This window comes from Rattus norvegicus, chromosome 13 (assembly GCF_021556685.1).
Source record: "Rattus norvegicus strain SHRSP/BbbUtx chromosome 13, alternate assembly SHRSP_T2T, whole genome shotgun sequence".
NCBI lineage: Eukaryota > Metazoa > Chordata > Mammalia > Rodentia > Muridae > Rattus > Rattus norvegicus.
In genome coordinates, this window is record NC_141546.1 from 21,631,381 (window position 1) to 21,645,677 (window position 14,297).

Here is a 14,297-nt window from a genome sequence, read left to right on the forward strand (position 1 = left end):
CTCCTTCCCTCTCCTTCTCCCTCCTTCCCTCTCCTTCCCTCTCCTTCCCTCTCCTTCCCTCTCCTTCTCCCTCCTTCCCTCTCCTTCCCTCTCCTTCTCCCTCCTTCCCTCTCCTTCCCTCTCCTTCCCTCTCCTTCCCTCTCCTTCCCCCTCCCTTGGCTCTTGGTTTCAAAGATCCAGTCCCTCATGGCAGGAGGATGTGGTTAGACAGAAAAGCCCCTGTCAGTGTGGAGGAAGCGATGAAAACAGCTGAACATCTGTCTCTCTTCTCCTTCCCCTTTTATCCCATCGTGGCTCACACCAGGGTCTGCTGCTGCCCTTGTTCAGGGGATGTCTTCACCTTTGGATAATCCTTGCTGGGAGACAAAGTGAGTCTCTGGGTTCTTGCATTATTTCATAAGTGCACTTATGAAAATAAGGGAATTAATCTTATGCACTGGGTCTGCTCTTACGAATGAATCACCTCTCCCAAAAGATTTGAATAAATGGATTTTGGGCAGCCATGATGTTGAGACCATGGTCATAGATATTAAGGAATAGAGTAGGTATGTGGAATGTCACCTCTCATAGTATAATGAGCACAAGACAATGCACAAGAAGCAGGAGCCTATCAAGGGGCATCTATGTCTCCTTTCTCTTGCATTGTCTTTTTCCAGAAGCCATGACTCTAGAAATCCATTTGTGACCACATCTTCTACCAAAACAGGTGAGGCTACTATCTATCATTCTTGAAAAAATAACGCAACTATATGCCTGGGCTATGATATCATTTATTAGAATCTATGCTTGCATTTACTACAATACTAAGTTCTTTGTGTATACCCAGGTTTAGGATACAATGTTTCAGAATATAGCCCTGCTTTAGTGTGTGTGCCAAGGTAAAGAAGGCCAAGAAAACTGAGGAGACAAAGACATGCGGGTTTTCTGATTACCTTTCCATACCTAAAGTAGGCAGTGAACTCTGAGGAGATAAGCTTGACTCTCTTCATTCTGCCCGGAAGACTGTCACGTGACAGATGTCCTACCTGTGCCTGATGGGGAAAAAATGTCCATGTAGGGGGGACTCCAAGAGCATTTTGGATAAACAGAAATTGCTGAGTCCCTCCAGTTTATTGCCCCCTTTTACAAGACTTTTATGTAACAGTTTCCCTTGAGTGTGTGTGAGTGCAAATGTGATGTGTATTGTGTGTGTGTAAGTGTGTAGTGTGTTTATGTATGAATGTGTATGCAAATGTGTGTGAGACTTTCTCTCTGTCTCTGTCTCTGTCTCTCTCTGTCTCTCTCTCTCTCTCTCTCTCTGTGTGTGTGTGTGTGTGTGTGTGTGTGTGTGTGTGTGTGTGTGTGTGTGTGTTTACCACTGGGCTCCAGGCTCAGTCCATAGTGCTCCTTTATGAAGCTTCCTGTGTCAGGTAACAGAAGTGTTCAAACACATCTGCTACACTTTCCACATCAGTTTCTCTCTTGTTATAGGAGCTGCAGCCTTGACCCTTGCTCTGGATAAAGAAGTTAACAATTTCTCTCTCTCAATATAGAGGAATCATTTCTATCCTGAATAAAACAGAACCACAAACCCCTTACCCTGATGATCAGTGGGAACTTTAAACAAAAAGGATTATTCAAACTGTGCTCATGATTTAGATAAATACTCTTCTTAGACAAATAAAAGTGTCTTCCTTTACTTTGGTATCATTAAAGAGCTTTACCCCATTAACCTTAAAAAGTTAGTGCTAAGAGCCTCTGAAATGTTCATGAGTATGTATATACTGATATATGCACAAACATATGGGTACACACATGGCACTAATATGCTCACATACACAGCATATGCATACCATAAATGTATACACAGCCATATACCACATACATACCCATACACATGCACAAACAAGCACACAGCACATACATACCCATTACCACCACCACACACACATACACATACATGCACACAACACGGTGCACATACCACAGACATGCACAAGTCACACATTTAGACAGTCACTTTTTCAATTACAAATGATAGAAACAAGTATGAAACACAATAGTGTGGAGAGAGTGGAGGGGGGAACCAGTCAATTTGGGGAGAGAAGCTGAATCCAATTATAGCTGGCCTGTTTTCTGGGTCAAGAAGAATTGCACAAAAGTTTTCAAACCTATAAAAAGAAAAGCAGAGGCTCAGCCTTAATCCTGGAGCTGACTGCTTCCCTCACCAGGACATGCACAGCTTAGCACTGCTCTGCATGCACCAAAGAGGGGCTTCCCCTCACCTGACCCTATGTAGCCTAGCACTGAATTATTGTGCTCCAAACAGGAGTCTTCCCCTCATCTAATCATGCACAGCATTGCGTTGTACAATGTGCACCAAAAATGGACTTCTCCTCCAGAGACCAACACTGAACACAAAGAAACATGAAAAACTGATGCCCTGCAGCTCAGCTTGCTTTCACTTTTGGAAACTGTTTCCCAAGGATTCAGTGTGTGTGTGTGTGTGTGTGTGTGTGTGTGTGTGTGTGTGTGTGTGTGTCTGCTGTGTGTATGTGTGCTGTGTGTGTGTGCTGTTGTATATGTGTGTGTGCTGTGTGTTCAGTCTCTGCTCTGTTTGTGCCATGTGTGTGCTGTGTGTGTGTTGTGTATATGTTCTGTGTGTATGCCGTGTGTGTTGTATATATGCTGTGTGTATGCTGTGTGTGTTGTGTGTGTGCTGCATGTTGTGTGTGTCATGCATGTAAGCTATGTGTGTGTATTGTGTATATGTGCTGTGATACATACATACATATATATTGTGTGTGTTATGGTTATGCTCTCTGTGCTGTGTGTGTTCACTGAGTGTGATATGTGCATGCTGTCTGGATGCAGTGTTTGTGCTGTGTGTGCTATGTATTTGTGATGTGTGTCCTGTGTGTGCTGTGTATATGCTCTCTCTTCTTTCTCTCTCTCCCTTTCCCTCCCTCCCTTCCTCTGTCTCTCTCTCTCTCTCTCTCTCTCTCTCTCTCTCTGTGTGTTTGGGATGGGGGGGGCAGAATGTGATATTCACTTCTCTAGACCTTGAATTTCACACTTCCTCCTTTGTAAGACATCCTAGAATGGCAAGGACCCTGGAATTGACAACCTCCTTCTCTTTCCAGCCATGTGTCACTTGCAGTTTTGAAGCCACAGTGGTTGTGATTACTGGCATGAAGCTCTCACAAGGTTGGGCATATTAACACTATGGAGAAGGCTCATGAGACTTCTCCCCTTCCCAGGGATAAAACATTGGAGGTAGTCTCTATTTTTTGATGGAGCTTCCCTAGGTAATGCCAATTAAACCACAAACCCACCAAACCAGGCAAGTGTGGAATTGTTTCTTTGGTCTCTTGTTGCCCTCTCTGTCTGGAATTAATAGAAAAAGATTCCCTGACACACAACACAGAGAATACAAACCAGCTGACTGTGTCATCGGAAAAGACGTGATGGGGAGCCAGGCCCAGAGAGAGCCAAGGAATTCATTTACACAACCTTCTGCCCTCTTGAGGTTGAGTTCTCTGGCTGATGGCAAAGTCAAGTCTTAACAGGTAATCCTGGCAAGAAGATGGCTGCCCAACTCCCACATTGACCCTCGAAAAGTCATGTCAGGGTTTGTAAAGGAAGCAAAATGAGTTTCACACTTTCAAAAATCTAGATTTCCTAATGCAGAGCTTAATGTTGGAAACAAAATGCAGCATCGGGTCATTGTCACTTCTTACTAAACTATGAGGATGGATTTTAAAGCTGCCACACACAAAACGTGCTCATACTGGCATCCACGAGGATCAGGTCACTGAGTACACCCTAATTAGGGGGAGGCTGAGCTAAAGAGCTGATTTTCCTTCATGTGCTCAGAGATGGGAAGCATGGCTTGTGTCAACAAAAGCTTTCATCTGCAGATAGATTTCCAAAAGCAGAGCCAAGGGGCAAAGTCAGGGTCCCCAGGATGGCACCCCGTATACAGTCCAATGTGGCTCTCCTATCAGAGACCCAGCATATTGTCATTTCTAAGCTGTAAGGACTAAAGTCACCACAAACTGTGAGAAATGCAAGCTGCAGAAGCAGTCTAGAGCTTCCTCATTACAAACTGGTTCTTGGGGATCTCAAGTCATTTGAAAGTCACCTCTACTTAAAACCTGCGACTTAGGAGCACTTTATTGCTTCCATACTTGTCTACTAAAATTTTCCAAGATGATAAAAGTCCCAGTCAAGTTTTTCTTTTGTGAAGTCATGAGAAAAAAAATGCAAGGCATGAGTCTACTTGAAATCATTTTGAATTTTAATCATAGCAAATGTGTTTAAACAGTAGTCGTAAAATGAACATTACCACATATACAAAGGACAAGACACCAGTTTGGCATACAAAAATACCATGTATTAAAATTGGATTCATTGGAAAAACTCAGGACTGGCTAAGACACCGTCTATAACAGAGAGAGCAAGCAGGAAGGCTTTTAAGACATTCAGATTAATAAACAGCAGCTTGATATCCCCTATGAAGTCAGCATTTGGCAACATTTGGACAAGAATTTCTCCACAGCCTGGCAGCTCATTTATCTGTAGGCAATTTGGCCCTTTCAAAGAAAAGCTCCCCCAAATAAATAGTCTCCATTATTACAAATGAAACATGTCAGGAACTAGAATCAACAGCCTCAGAACAGCACTAATCTCACCATTTGATTGCAGTATGTTATACAAGACCAGAAAGCCCAAGAATGGGGGTTACGAATGGAATCGGGAACATGGCAGTGGTTACATACGTCTTCTGTTGGGAGTTTGTAGCCAACTTCCCCAGGCTGATGGCAATTTTCATACCTCTAACCATCAAGTGAGGCCACACATACAAGTGGTGAGACACGTAAATATGATAATGGTAGCAGCAAGGACATAACCATAACAGTATTGAACTAAGTTTTTCCAGGGACTCAAGTCACAACACAAAAATTGAACTAGGGGTTTTCCACAGCAAAGAGGGTCCCAGAGTTCACTCCATGGCGAACTCCATAGCAGACTCTGGAATTTTCTACAGCCCCAATAACTCAAGAGCATCTGAGAGGATGAGAGAAAAAAATGAGAACTCCTTGAGAACTTCCTCCTCAGCCAGGCACCTTCTGTTTGTGTCTTCGGTTAAGCAGTTTTGTGAATCAGGGAGGCCTTGATGGAATGGTTGGCCTTGGTAAAGTCATCCCAGGTCACATACCACGATCTTCAATCTGCTTCTACCATGGCTGATGTATAGTGTCAAGTGTTTTTTGTTTTTGTTTTTGTTTTTTTTTTGAAACCATAATCTCATTACATTTTCCTTTCTGGGCATATAAAAGATATATTTAGAGCCCAGGGCTTTGTCTCTACCATTCCCTCAGGTGAGGCTACTTGGCAGTGGTTTGTCTAAGTCCACCAAGCCAATACAGCATAAGACAACAGCCACTGCCTTTTCTTGCTGTTTAAATGGAGATAACATAGGGTATCAACTTGCCCCCTGAAGGACATCTGTCACATCTCTTTTCTTTCTACTTCACATTTCCTTGCCACCAATATATTCAACCACTTTCTATTGTATTCTCAAAAAGCAAATGCTGAGTTAAAGAGTGACCAGTCCCTTTAAAAAGCTGCTTTAGAATAACCCAGTAACTCACTGGGCAGGGAGATTACAGGGGACTCTCTTGTGGGCCACAGTTCTCCATCTAGTGAGGCATTCAGAACAGTGATCTGGGAAAACAAAGATTCAGGATGCAACTCTGTAAGGAACAAAGAGAAAGGCCCTCTGTTGGAGCTCAGTACTTTGCTCTAATAACTGATTGTCCCTAATAACACAATACAAATAGTATATTTTTAAAAAACTTTCCTAGATTAAACTCCAGATAATTGAGATAAGCATTTTCAAGCACCGCTAAAGTGTGAGATGCACACACGGGGATACCCCAGGCAGTGAATAGGGGAAAATCAAAAGACTATTGGACAGAGCAAGCAAGACAAGGGAAGTGCTCAGAGAAATTGATTCAGAATGGAAGATCTCAGAGATAGTAGTTTACAATCTTGAAATATAACCGGGACCAAACGAGGGAGAAAGAGAGAGAGAGAGAGAGAGAGAGAGAGAGAGAGAGAGAGAGAGAGAGAGAGAGAGAAGCTATTTAGAATACAGAAATCAAATGCCCTGTGTACTCAGTGTGTCAGTGATCATCGGTTTTCCAATGACATTGTAAAGGAGTACCTACCTCTTTATACATGGAGAAGTCTTAAGAGTTTAAGACATTCCCCAAAGTAGTTCCACAATAACAGCTAAAGTGTGTGTGTGTGTGTGTGTGTGTGTGTGTGTGTGTGTGTGTGTGTGTGTTGTAGTATTGTATCAGAAAAAAATGGCTTGAATTTCCACGTATTTTTCAAGAGTTTCAAGCCAAGAAAGATCCAGCAACTATCTCTTTCAATTAGACACTGTGTGGAAATTCTCTTGGGAAATCTCACTCTTGCCTAGAATTTCTATGTGGATGAGGATCACTTTGCTGATGTTTTACTGATTATGGTGAAAATGTCAAGAAACAATTTCTCCATCTAGGTCCAGGGTAAGAGTTGGACAACTACTGGTTTGGTTCCAGAATGTTGCCTGGTCCATAGCATCATTCTTCTAAGGAGAGAGGAGCTGAGTCATTGTCTGGGTATATCACTCATAGCATATGAATCACTGTTTGGCCTCCTTACTTACAAAATTCTTAAGAAAACACCATTTGGCCAACAAGACCAGCCCCAAGGAGCAATGCTCTCTATTGAACGCTGCAGAATTGGAAACTCAGCCCAATTAAGTTCTATCAAAGCAAACACATTGGGGCAGGGGGCGATGAAAAGGAAAGCTATGGAATTCTGACACAGTACAGGTTTTCCAAGAAAGGGACAGGGAGAACTTTAAATCAAAATCTAAGAAGGGATGGGTGGCAGACTATTGACTACAGTGTAAATGTTCTAAGGAATGCATCTTGAGCCGGACTCTTTTCCACTTTATTCAATTAAGAGTAACATTACAGAACAGCCGCAATAGCCTTTCAGGTTCTAAAGTCCACTACGCCATGGTTTGCTTTTTTTTTTTAAACTATGAAAATGTAAAAAGTGCCTTTGTGCAAAGTTTCAAACCTTTTAATGATAACTAAATTTAAAAAGAGAGACACTTAACAATGTCACATCTCACTCTAAAAGTAGTGCCTCTGTTCTAGCCTGCCATCCATATATGCCCACACCAAATACACACACAAACAGGCTGACTTCAAGGGCAAATAGAAACACTGTAAACACTGCAAAGCATGCTTGATCTTGGATTTCCCACCTCACTGATGCAGTGATGCAGTCGGGAAAGAGATCAAAAGTGAACGGGGATTTCATCAGACTCTTATTTATTTGATTTTCTGTAACATTGACTCATTTTTTGGCCACAGGACCCTACATACAGTTTCACAGCACAGGTCATGCATAGCTTGCAAGTCAAAAATTTTACAGCTACTGTCTAGCTATGAGCTTCATGCAGCTAATGGTCCCAGAAAAGGGGCTTGCTTAATAAAGTTCTCTTTAAGCTTAACTGCTCATTGCTTGATCCAAAGTATCTAAGCAATAACCCCAAAGGGCAACGGATGAGATTTTACTGCCACCCTCCCCATTGGAGCTCATAAACTTCTTTAAGCTAGAAAGGAATTTCTTTTGGCCAACTGATACTAGTCAACAAACTCTCTTGGCCTTCCTGTCACTTTGTTAACTTCCTAATGTCATTATGGCCAGTGTGGTCACAAGCCACAGAGGAATATTTAACTTTAAATTACTTAAAATTAAATACCATTTAAAAGTCACTTCTTCAGTCATCCCCAATTAATTGCTTAACAGCCACGTGGCTTAGTGGCCACTCTACTAAACAACACGGAACAATTACAGAACGGTTTCCGTCAACTCAAAAAAGTTCTATCAAGCAGGACTGACCTAGAGAATTCCAAGAGCTGAACTAACTAACACAAAGCTGACACTCCAACAGACCCACTCTGTGAGTCATGCAGAGCATGAAATTTAATTCTATTTTTTTTAAAGCCTTAGATCTTCCTGATAATAAGGTGTGACTGAAATTCAGAAGTAATTTGCCTTTGTCATTACAATTTATATACCAGGTCATTGTACAAAAATTTTCTAAAGACAACACATGAAGTGCCATACTTGGCTCTATTTAACACAGTAAGCATTCCCTTGCTATGTCAAGATCATTAATAAAGAAGAACGTCATGCTTCTTATAGGTCACTATTTACACAACACTTATCATCCTTGACATATGGGGGACAGCATCCTGGCTGATGTTTTGCACTTCTAAATATTCGGATCACAATGGTTTGAAAGTTTTCTTTTAATATCTATATTCATCCCTAAACCAACCCCCCTTTTCTTCCCCAAAAGGAAGCTATCTAGAAAGAAATTAATCTCTGAAACAACCCTTAAAGCAATAGCTGACACAGCAAAGGGCATCTCCAGAGCCTGTACTGGGTCATAGCCTGACAGGGAAGGTGGCAAGCCTAGGGAGGACTAATAGGGCACAGCAGGACACAGGTCTTGTCTTCTAGCTATAGCATTACAACCTGCACACTACTGCTCTCTACACACGCCCATGAGCTCATCTCAAGATGAAGCCAGTAAAGGCTCCTTTCAGAGATAACTGCTGGACCTGCCACTGGCATGTGACTCTAAGACCTGCTGCTTGTGCCACATGGGGTAGATAAATTTTTAGTGTTTTGGGTAAATTCCAGAAGAAACTAAAACATCAAGTATATAGAAATTGGCAGTCCTCCTTGCGTGCGAGCACACACACACACACACACACACACACACACACACCCCAATAAGCACATATGCAAACCCTAGGCAGAATCCATTTCAACAGTTAAATAATGTTTCTTAGATCAAGCACACATATAAAAGCTTTGACTTGGGTTGTTACTGTCAGGTTGTGAGGTTGAGAGTCTACCAGGGAGCAGACTGAGTTTGCTTAATTACAGCTCTAACATGGACTTTTTAAGTAAGAGTTCTGTGGACAATTTTACTATACAGCTTTGCAATAAAAACCACAGGACACCATATCAACACACGTTAGTATCTATAAATTGCCTCCTAGATAACTAGAACGCGTTTACACACTGCACTATGGGATCAGTCGTTTTCTACTGTACAGAAAGGTATGCTGATATCCCTCCCAGATGAATTTAAATATGGCCTGGCTTAAATTTGCAAGAGTAGCATCCATTGGAAACATAACATCCTTTATGCGACATTTCTGTCTATGTGTGTTTTTGACTCTGAGAGACACACAAAGTGGGTCAGACATGCATTAGAGCAGCCTGAGAGTTTGAGAAATTGACACTAACCCAACAATATATTACGTTACATAATAGAGGATAGTATTCAGCTAATGATACCTAAATTATTAATACCAAATAAATCCTAGATTATTTGTTGTATAATGCCCAATAGCTTACACAATAAAACGGTATTTTAACCTAATTTCTAGTTTGAGCCCTCAGATACATTTTTTTTCAAAAGGCCTTACAAATTTGAAAGATTTTTAAAAACCAGAGCTCATAATTCGATGTTGAATTTTCATGCCAATTGTTAGCTTTGTGCTCTAGATGTTATTCCTTTGTTTTATTTCACTGCAAAGCCATCACTTTGTCTGTTGCGCAGCTTGAAGATGAAGGCTAGCATTGCCTCCATGTTCCAGGACTGTTTCTGACCTGGCTTTGTCCAGCCAGTGCCACTGTTTCCTTTCCTTTGCCTTTCCCGTCCTTCCCACCATTTCAGGGATTCAACAGAACAGCAGAGAGGAACACAGCTGAGTGGAGTCCTTGACAAACCTCACTCATTCCACAGAGTTCAAAGAGGACGATAGCACTCACAGCTCTTTCCCAGTGCACACACAGCCAGGGACAGAGACTGCTCCTGTCATGCTAACAGAACTCTCTTCATGAATTCACATTTAAAAATAGTTGAGCACTCAGGAAAAACTGGTTCACTTACATAGAGAACATACATTTTTGTTCGCCATACTACTGTTGGCAGTAGAAACATTTGAAATACAAAACATTTTCTTGCTGGTTCCAACAAGATGAAATTGAATTCTAAGCAGATTAACTCTTACAGGGAAATCTTTCAAAGAAAAGATTATCAAGGACTGTCTATTACAATGCCCATCTAGGTGTGCCATTGATGAACAACACTTGTGACTTTCACACAAAGCCCTCCAAACTGAGGGAAAAATGACACGTTCTTCTGAGGCTCTCTGTCCGAGCCTTTACTGGCATGGGATCACTACACACAACAAAGCGGCAAGTGGATGCTGGAGGTGATTGTATAGGGAATCCAGAAAGACCCAGGCTCCGGCCAGGAGGCTGGTATTTTAGACACTTGGCTTATACATGTCCACAAAGTCTTACTCCCAGGATTCTTCAGGAAAAAAAATCAAAAACCTGAGATAAATCGAATTACACACACAAAACACACACAGAGGTTCACAATATTTACATTTTAAATTCTTGTCTTGTGAGATGGCTTGAGAAAGATTGGCATATAGGTTTCCTGGGGAATTCGGCATTGCCATATTTCCCTGTCCATCACTCGCCTGTTGGGCTTCCAGCTTAACAAGCACATAGCAAGCTTAAATCACAGATGAAGAGAAATGAAGGAACTTGACAAAGCACAACACACTGGAGACATGTGTGCAAACATTTTCTTCAAACAGTCAAAAAGTCTGTTTTGATTATTTTGATTTGGGTGCCATTCAAAATATATAAAAAGTTTATGAAGACCAGAGTTCAATCACACACACACACACACACACACACACACACACACACACACACACACACACACACACAGAGCCCACGCATGAACACGTGTGAGCACACTCACAAACATGCACACACGGGAGCCAGCTCTGGGTCTTCACTGTTTTTGTTTTTGTTTTTTAAACACGGATTTGAGGTTTAATTCTACTTGTGTACACAGCATCTGTTTTAACCTACCATCTACCGTATTTAGAGAGCTATTGCACCCACATGTACAGTTTCATGTCTAAGTAGAAAAGTCTAACTTGGGACCAGGATTTTGGAAAATCGTAAATTACAGCCCATTGGATTCACAAGTATGAGGAAGCATGCAAACATCTTCACAGCTGTCACCATCTCTAAACTCTTCGCCTGGGATCTTGCTGAGACCTCACCCTCCGCCCTTGTCTTTAGGCGAATCAACGCAGGCCAGCGCTTGCACCAAATGCTCAATATCATCCCCATCTTATCACAGGGATCCCATCATCAACACTTGCTCACCCCCTAAGTTGGCACCCGCAAGAGGCCTTCCCTGGGAAAGGCTTCAACCACAGGATATAACAGTGAAACGCTTAGAGATGCAGGACATGTTGTGTAGCACAATGCCCAGAAGGAAGACCAACACACAGGCCACCAGGATGACAGTGCACACGCCAGACCACGTGGAACTCTTCGCCACGCCCCGTCTGTCAGGCTCCTCCTCCACGGCCTCCTGGGGAGCTCCACCCTGCAGGGGCTGCTGCTCTGCAGGGATGGTCACCACAGTGAGAGACTTCTGCTGGCTCCCTGGCAGCAGGCGGCAGCCCATGTCTCCCGGCAGGAGTGTACGCTCTTTAGAGATGGGCAGGGGCAGCATGTAGCACCCATTGCTTGGAAGTTTGATGAAGACTGGGGTGTGCTCGGAAGTGTGTGGTATGGCGATGACCGCCAAGACCTCAGGATCATCGGGCAGCTGTGATACAGAGAAGCCCGGGGGCAACTTGGTGATGCCACGGCACCAGGGACACCTTACGTCCTTCTGGCTGGTCCTCATCTGCTGGAGGCACACTGAGCAGCAGGTGTGCTTGCAATCCAGCAACTTGGGCCTTCGTCGGGGGCTGTAATAATTAAAACATATCTGACATTCCAGCAGGGAATCCTGGGAGAGCGTCTCCATCTTGGACCAAGAGCCAAATGGCGGGGCCAACAGGAAGGTGGAAAGCTGGTTCTCAAAGGTCACCGCTCTGGATTCGTCTTCTCAAGGTCAACAGGGAATGGCAAGCTCACAGGGCATCTGGCATTCGCACACGTGCTAATTTCTGGGGGAGAAAAATAATGCAAATGAAACTAATTAATCCATTTTTTAAAAGTTGCAATGTGGATTAGTTAAAAACATAACATAGCTCAAAAGTCTTGTTCCTGGGTCAAACATAAGAAAAAACATCCTATTGGTGAGGCTGTAGGTTTCCTGGAATGCCCAGTAGGAAATCAAATACAATTTCTTGCCTTTACTTACCTCCCTGTAAGAAATCACAATTGGGATACAGGGAACTTTATAGAGCAGGCGATTGTGTAAGGACAGCTTACTTGAATTATGGCCACGCCTTTCTTTCTGTGTCTTTAAGCTTGCTATTTTGCAATGTCAGATGATACTACCGTGAATCTGTGGGGCACAATGTGATGTTTCCATACAAGTTCACACTGTGTAATGAGCAAATCCCGATAATTAACACATCCCATCCCATCAACATTTACTGTTTCTTTTCTTTTATTCCCATTGTTGGTGTATGTATATGCATGTGCATGTGTATATGTATGATGTATATGCACATGCACACGTACATACAGGTCCAAGGCTACTATCAGGAGTTTTCCTCAGCTTCTCTCCAAACTATTCTTTGAGGCAGGGACTCTGTAGAAAACACAGCTTGCTCCTCAGCTAGCCTAACCAGCTTGCTTACCTGTTGCCAGTCTCTGCTCTCTGAGTAGTGGGTTTAAAGGAAGTCACCACACTGGGTGCTCGAGATGCAAACTCTGCTCCTCATGGTGGGAAATTTATGTCAGCCTCCCCCCCCCTTTCTCCTTCCTCTCTTTCTTTCTTTTTCTTTGCTATATATATATGGATTACACTAAGGAAGGGACGCTCCTTTCTCAGACGTAACTGAAAGAACCCCACAGGCAGAAGCTCACAAAGCCCATCCTTTAACCTCTTCCTCCAAATACCTTTAGTGAGACAATTCTTATCAAATCATCGTAAAATTGACAGAAAGAACAAAAGGAGAAGCCCACACACACAAAAGCAGGGCAGCAGTGGGTCTGGAAGCACTGGAGGTCAACTCCACAGAGAAAACTCAACCCGTTCTCTCATTTCCTGATTACTTAGGTACTTGCCTACCTAAAGGTTAAACTTGGTGAGATTTTTCAACAGTGAACCCAGAGCTACATACATGCTAGAAAGGTCCTCTACAGTGAGTCCCAGCCGCTAGCTCCTAAAAGCAAAAACCTCACTGATCACTGTGAAGAACTAAGGAAGATTCTAAGTACATTACATATAGTAAAAGTTTATAGGCCCCTAGGCCCTCCCCCCTAGTATTAGGGGGAGGTTCTTATTGAAATTGAAATGAAGTTTGGGGGTTGCCCCCTCTGCCCATGTCTGCTTCCTGTCAGAAAGCATCCATAGTCTGCTTCTTTGCATGGAGTCATGATTCTGGAAAGAACCATTTGCCGGAATCTTTTATGTTTCTAATTTAATTTCCTTTATAAAATCAAAAACAATCACCCTCTTAGATATACACATTGCTAAAAACATATTAGAATGCATGAAAAGCAAACCACTTTGAAGAAAGAGGTGGCTCATAGTATAAACGTGCCTGCTATGGAGGCCTGGCAACCTCAGGTCAGAGTGCAGAACCCAGGAGAAGTCCCCAAAGCTGGAGCTGGCAGCCCACATCTGTAATGCCAGCATTCTAAAGGATAGTGAGATTGGAAGCAGGGACAGAACTGGCCAGAAACATGAGGCCAGCTAGCACACAGTACAGCAGTGGAAACAAAGAGACCTTGCCTCAAACAAGGCAGGAGGAGCCTCAAGAACGATATACATGCACAATAGACATACAGCACAAGAATTAATCATGGGTAAAATTAAACAATTAAAAGAGAAACATACTTGTGTGTTAAAAGCACCTATTTTGATGTTACTAAAACTAAAATTAACAACACAACATTCTAAAAGTCCATAGCAGAACCAACTGCATCTTCAATCACTGATCTGGGGGGTTTATCATGGATCTGTGTTCAGCACTCTAAGGACATACATTTATGTGTCAGCACGTCCCTTTATGTGTATTCACACACATGTGAGAGGCACAGGAAACCTCCAGGGTCATTCTTCAGTCACCTTCCACTTTTTGCTTTGAGACACCATCTCTTATCAGCCTGGGATTCACCAACAGTCTAGACATAGCTGGCTAGTGAGCCCTCCCGCC

The 14,297-nt window shown here is 42.7% G+C and overlaps 1 protein-coding gene across 4 annotated transcripts in view; it reads right to left on the bottom strand.

The window, feature by feature from the left end:
• Positions 1-4,256: 4,256 nt before the first annotated feature.
• Positions 4,257-14,297, bottom strand: part of Rnf152 (ring finger protein 152) — a 75,356-nt gene continuing 65,315 nt past the window's right edge. For 2 of the 4 annotated variants that reach the window (XM_087580517.1, XM_087580516.1), the window contains one exon: positions 4,257-12,131. In XM_087580517.1, coding sequence (XP_087436643.1) covers positions 11,378-11,989 — 612 coding nt within the window. In that variant the 5' untranslated portion in view covers positions 11,990-12,131 and the 3' untranslated portion in view covers positions 4,257-11,377. 4 annotated transcript variants of the gene reach the window in all.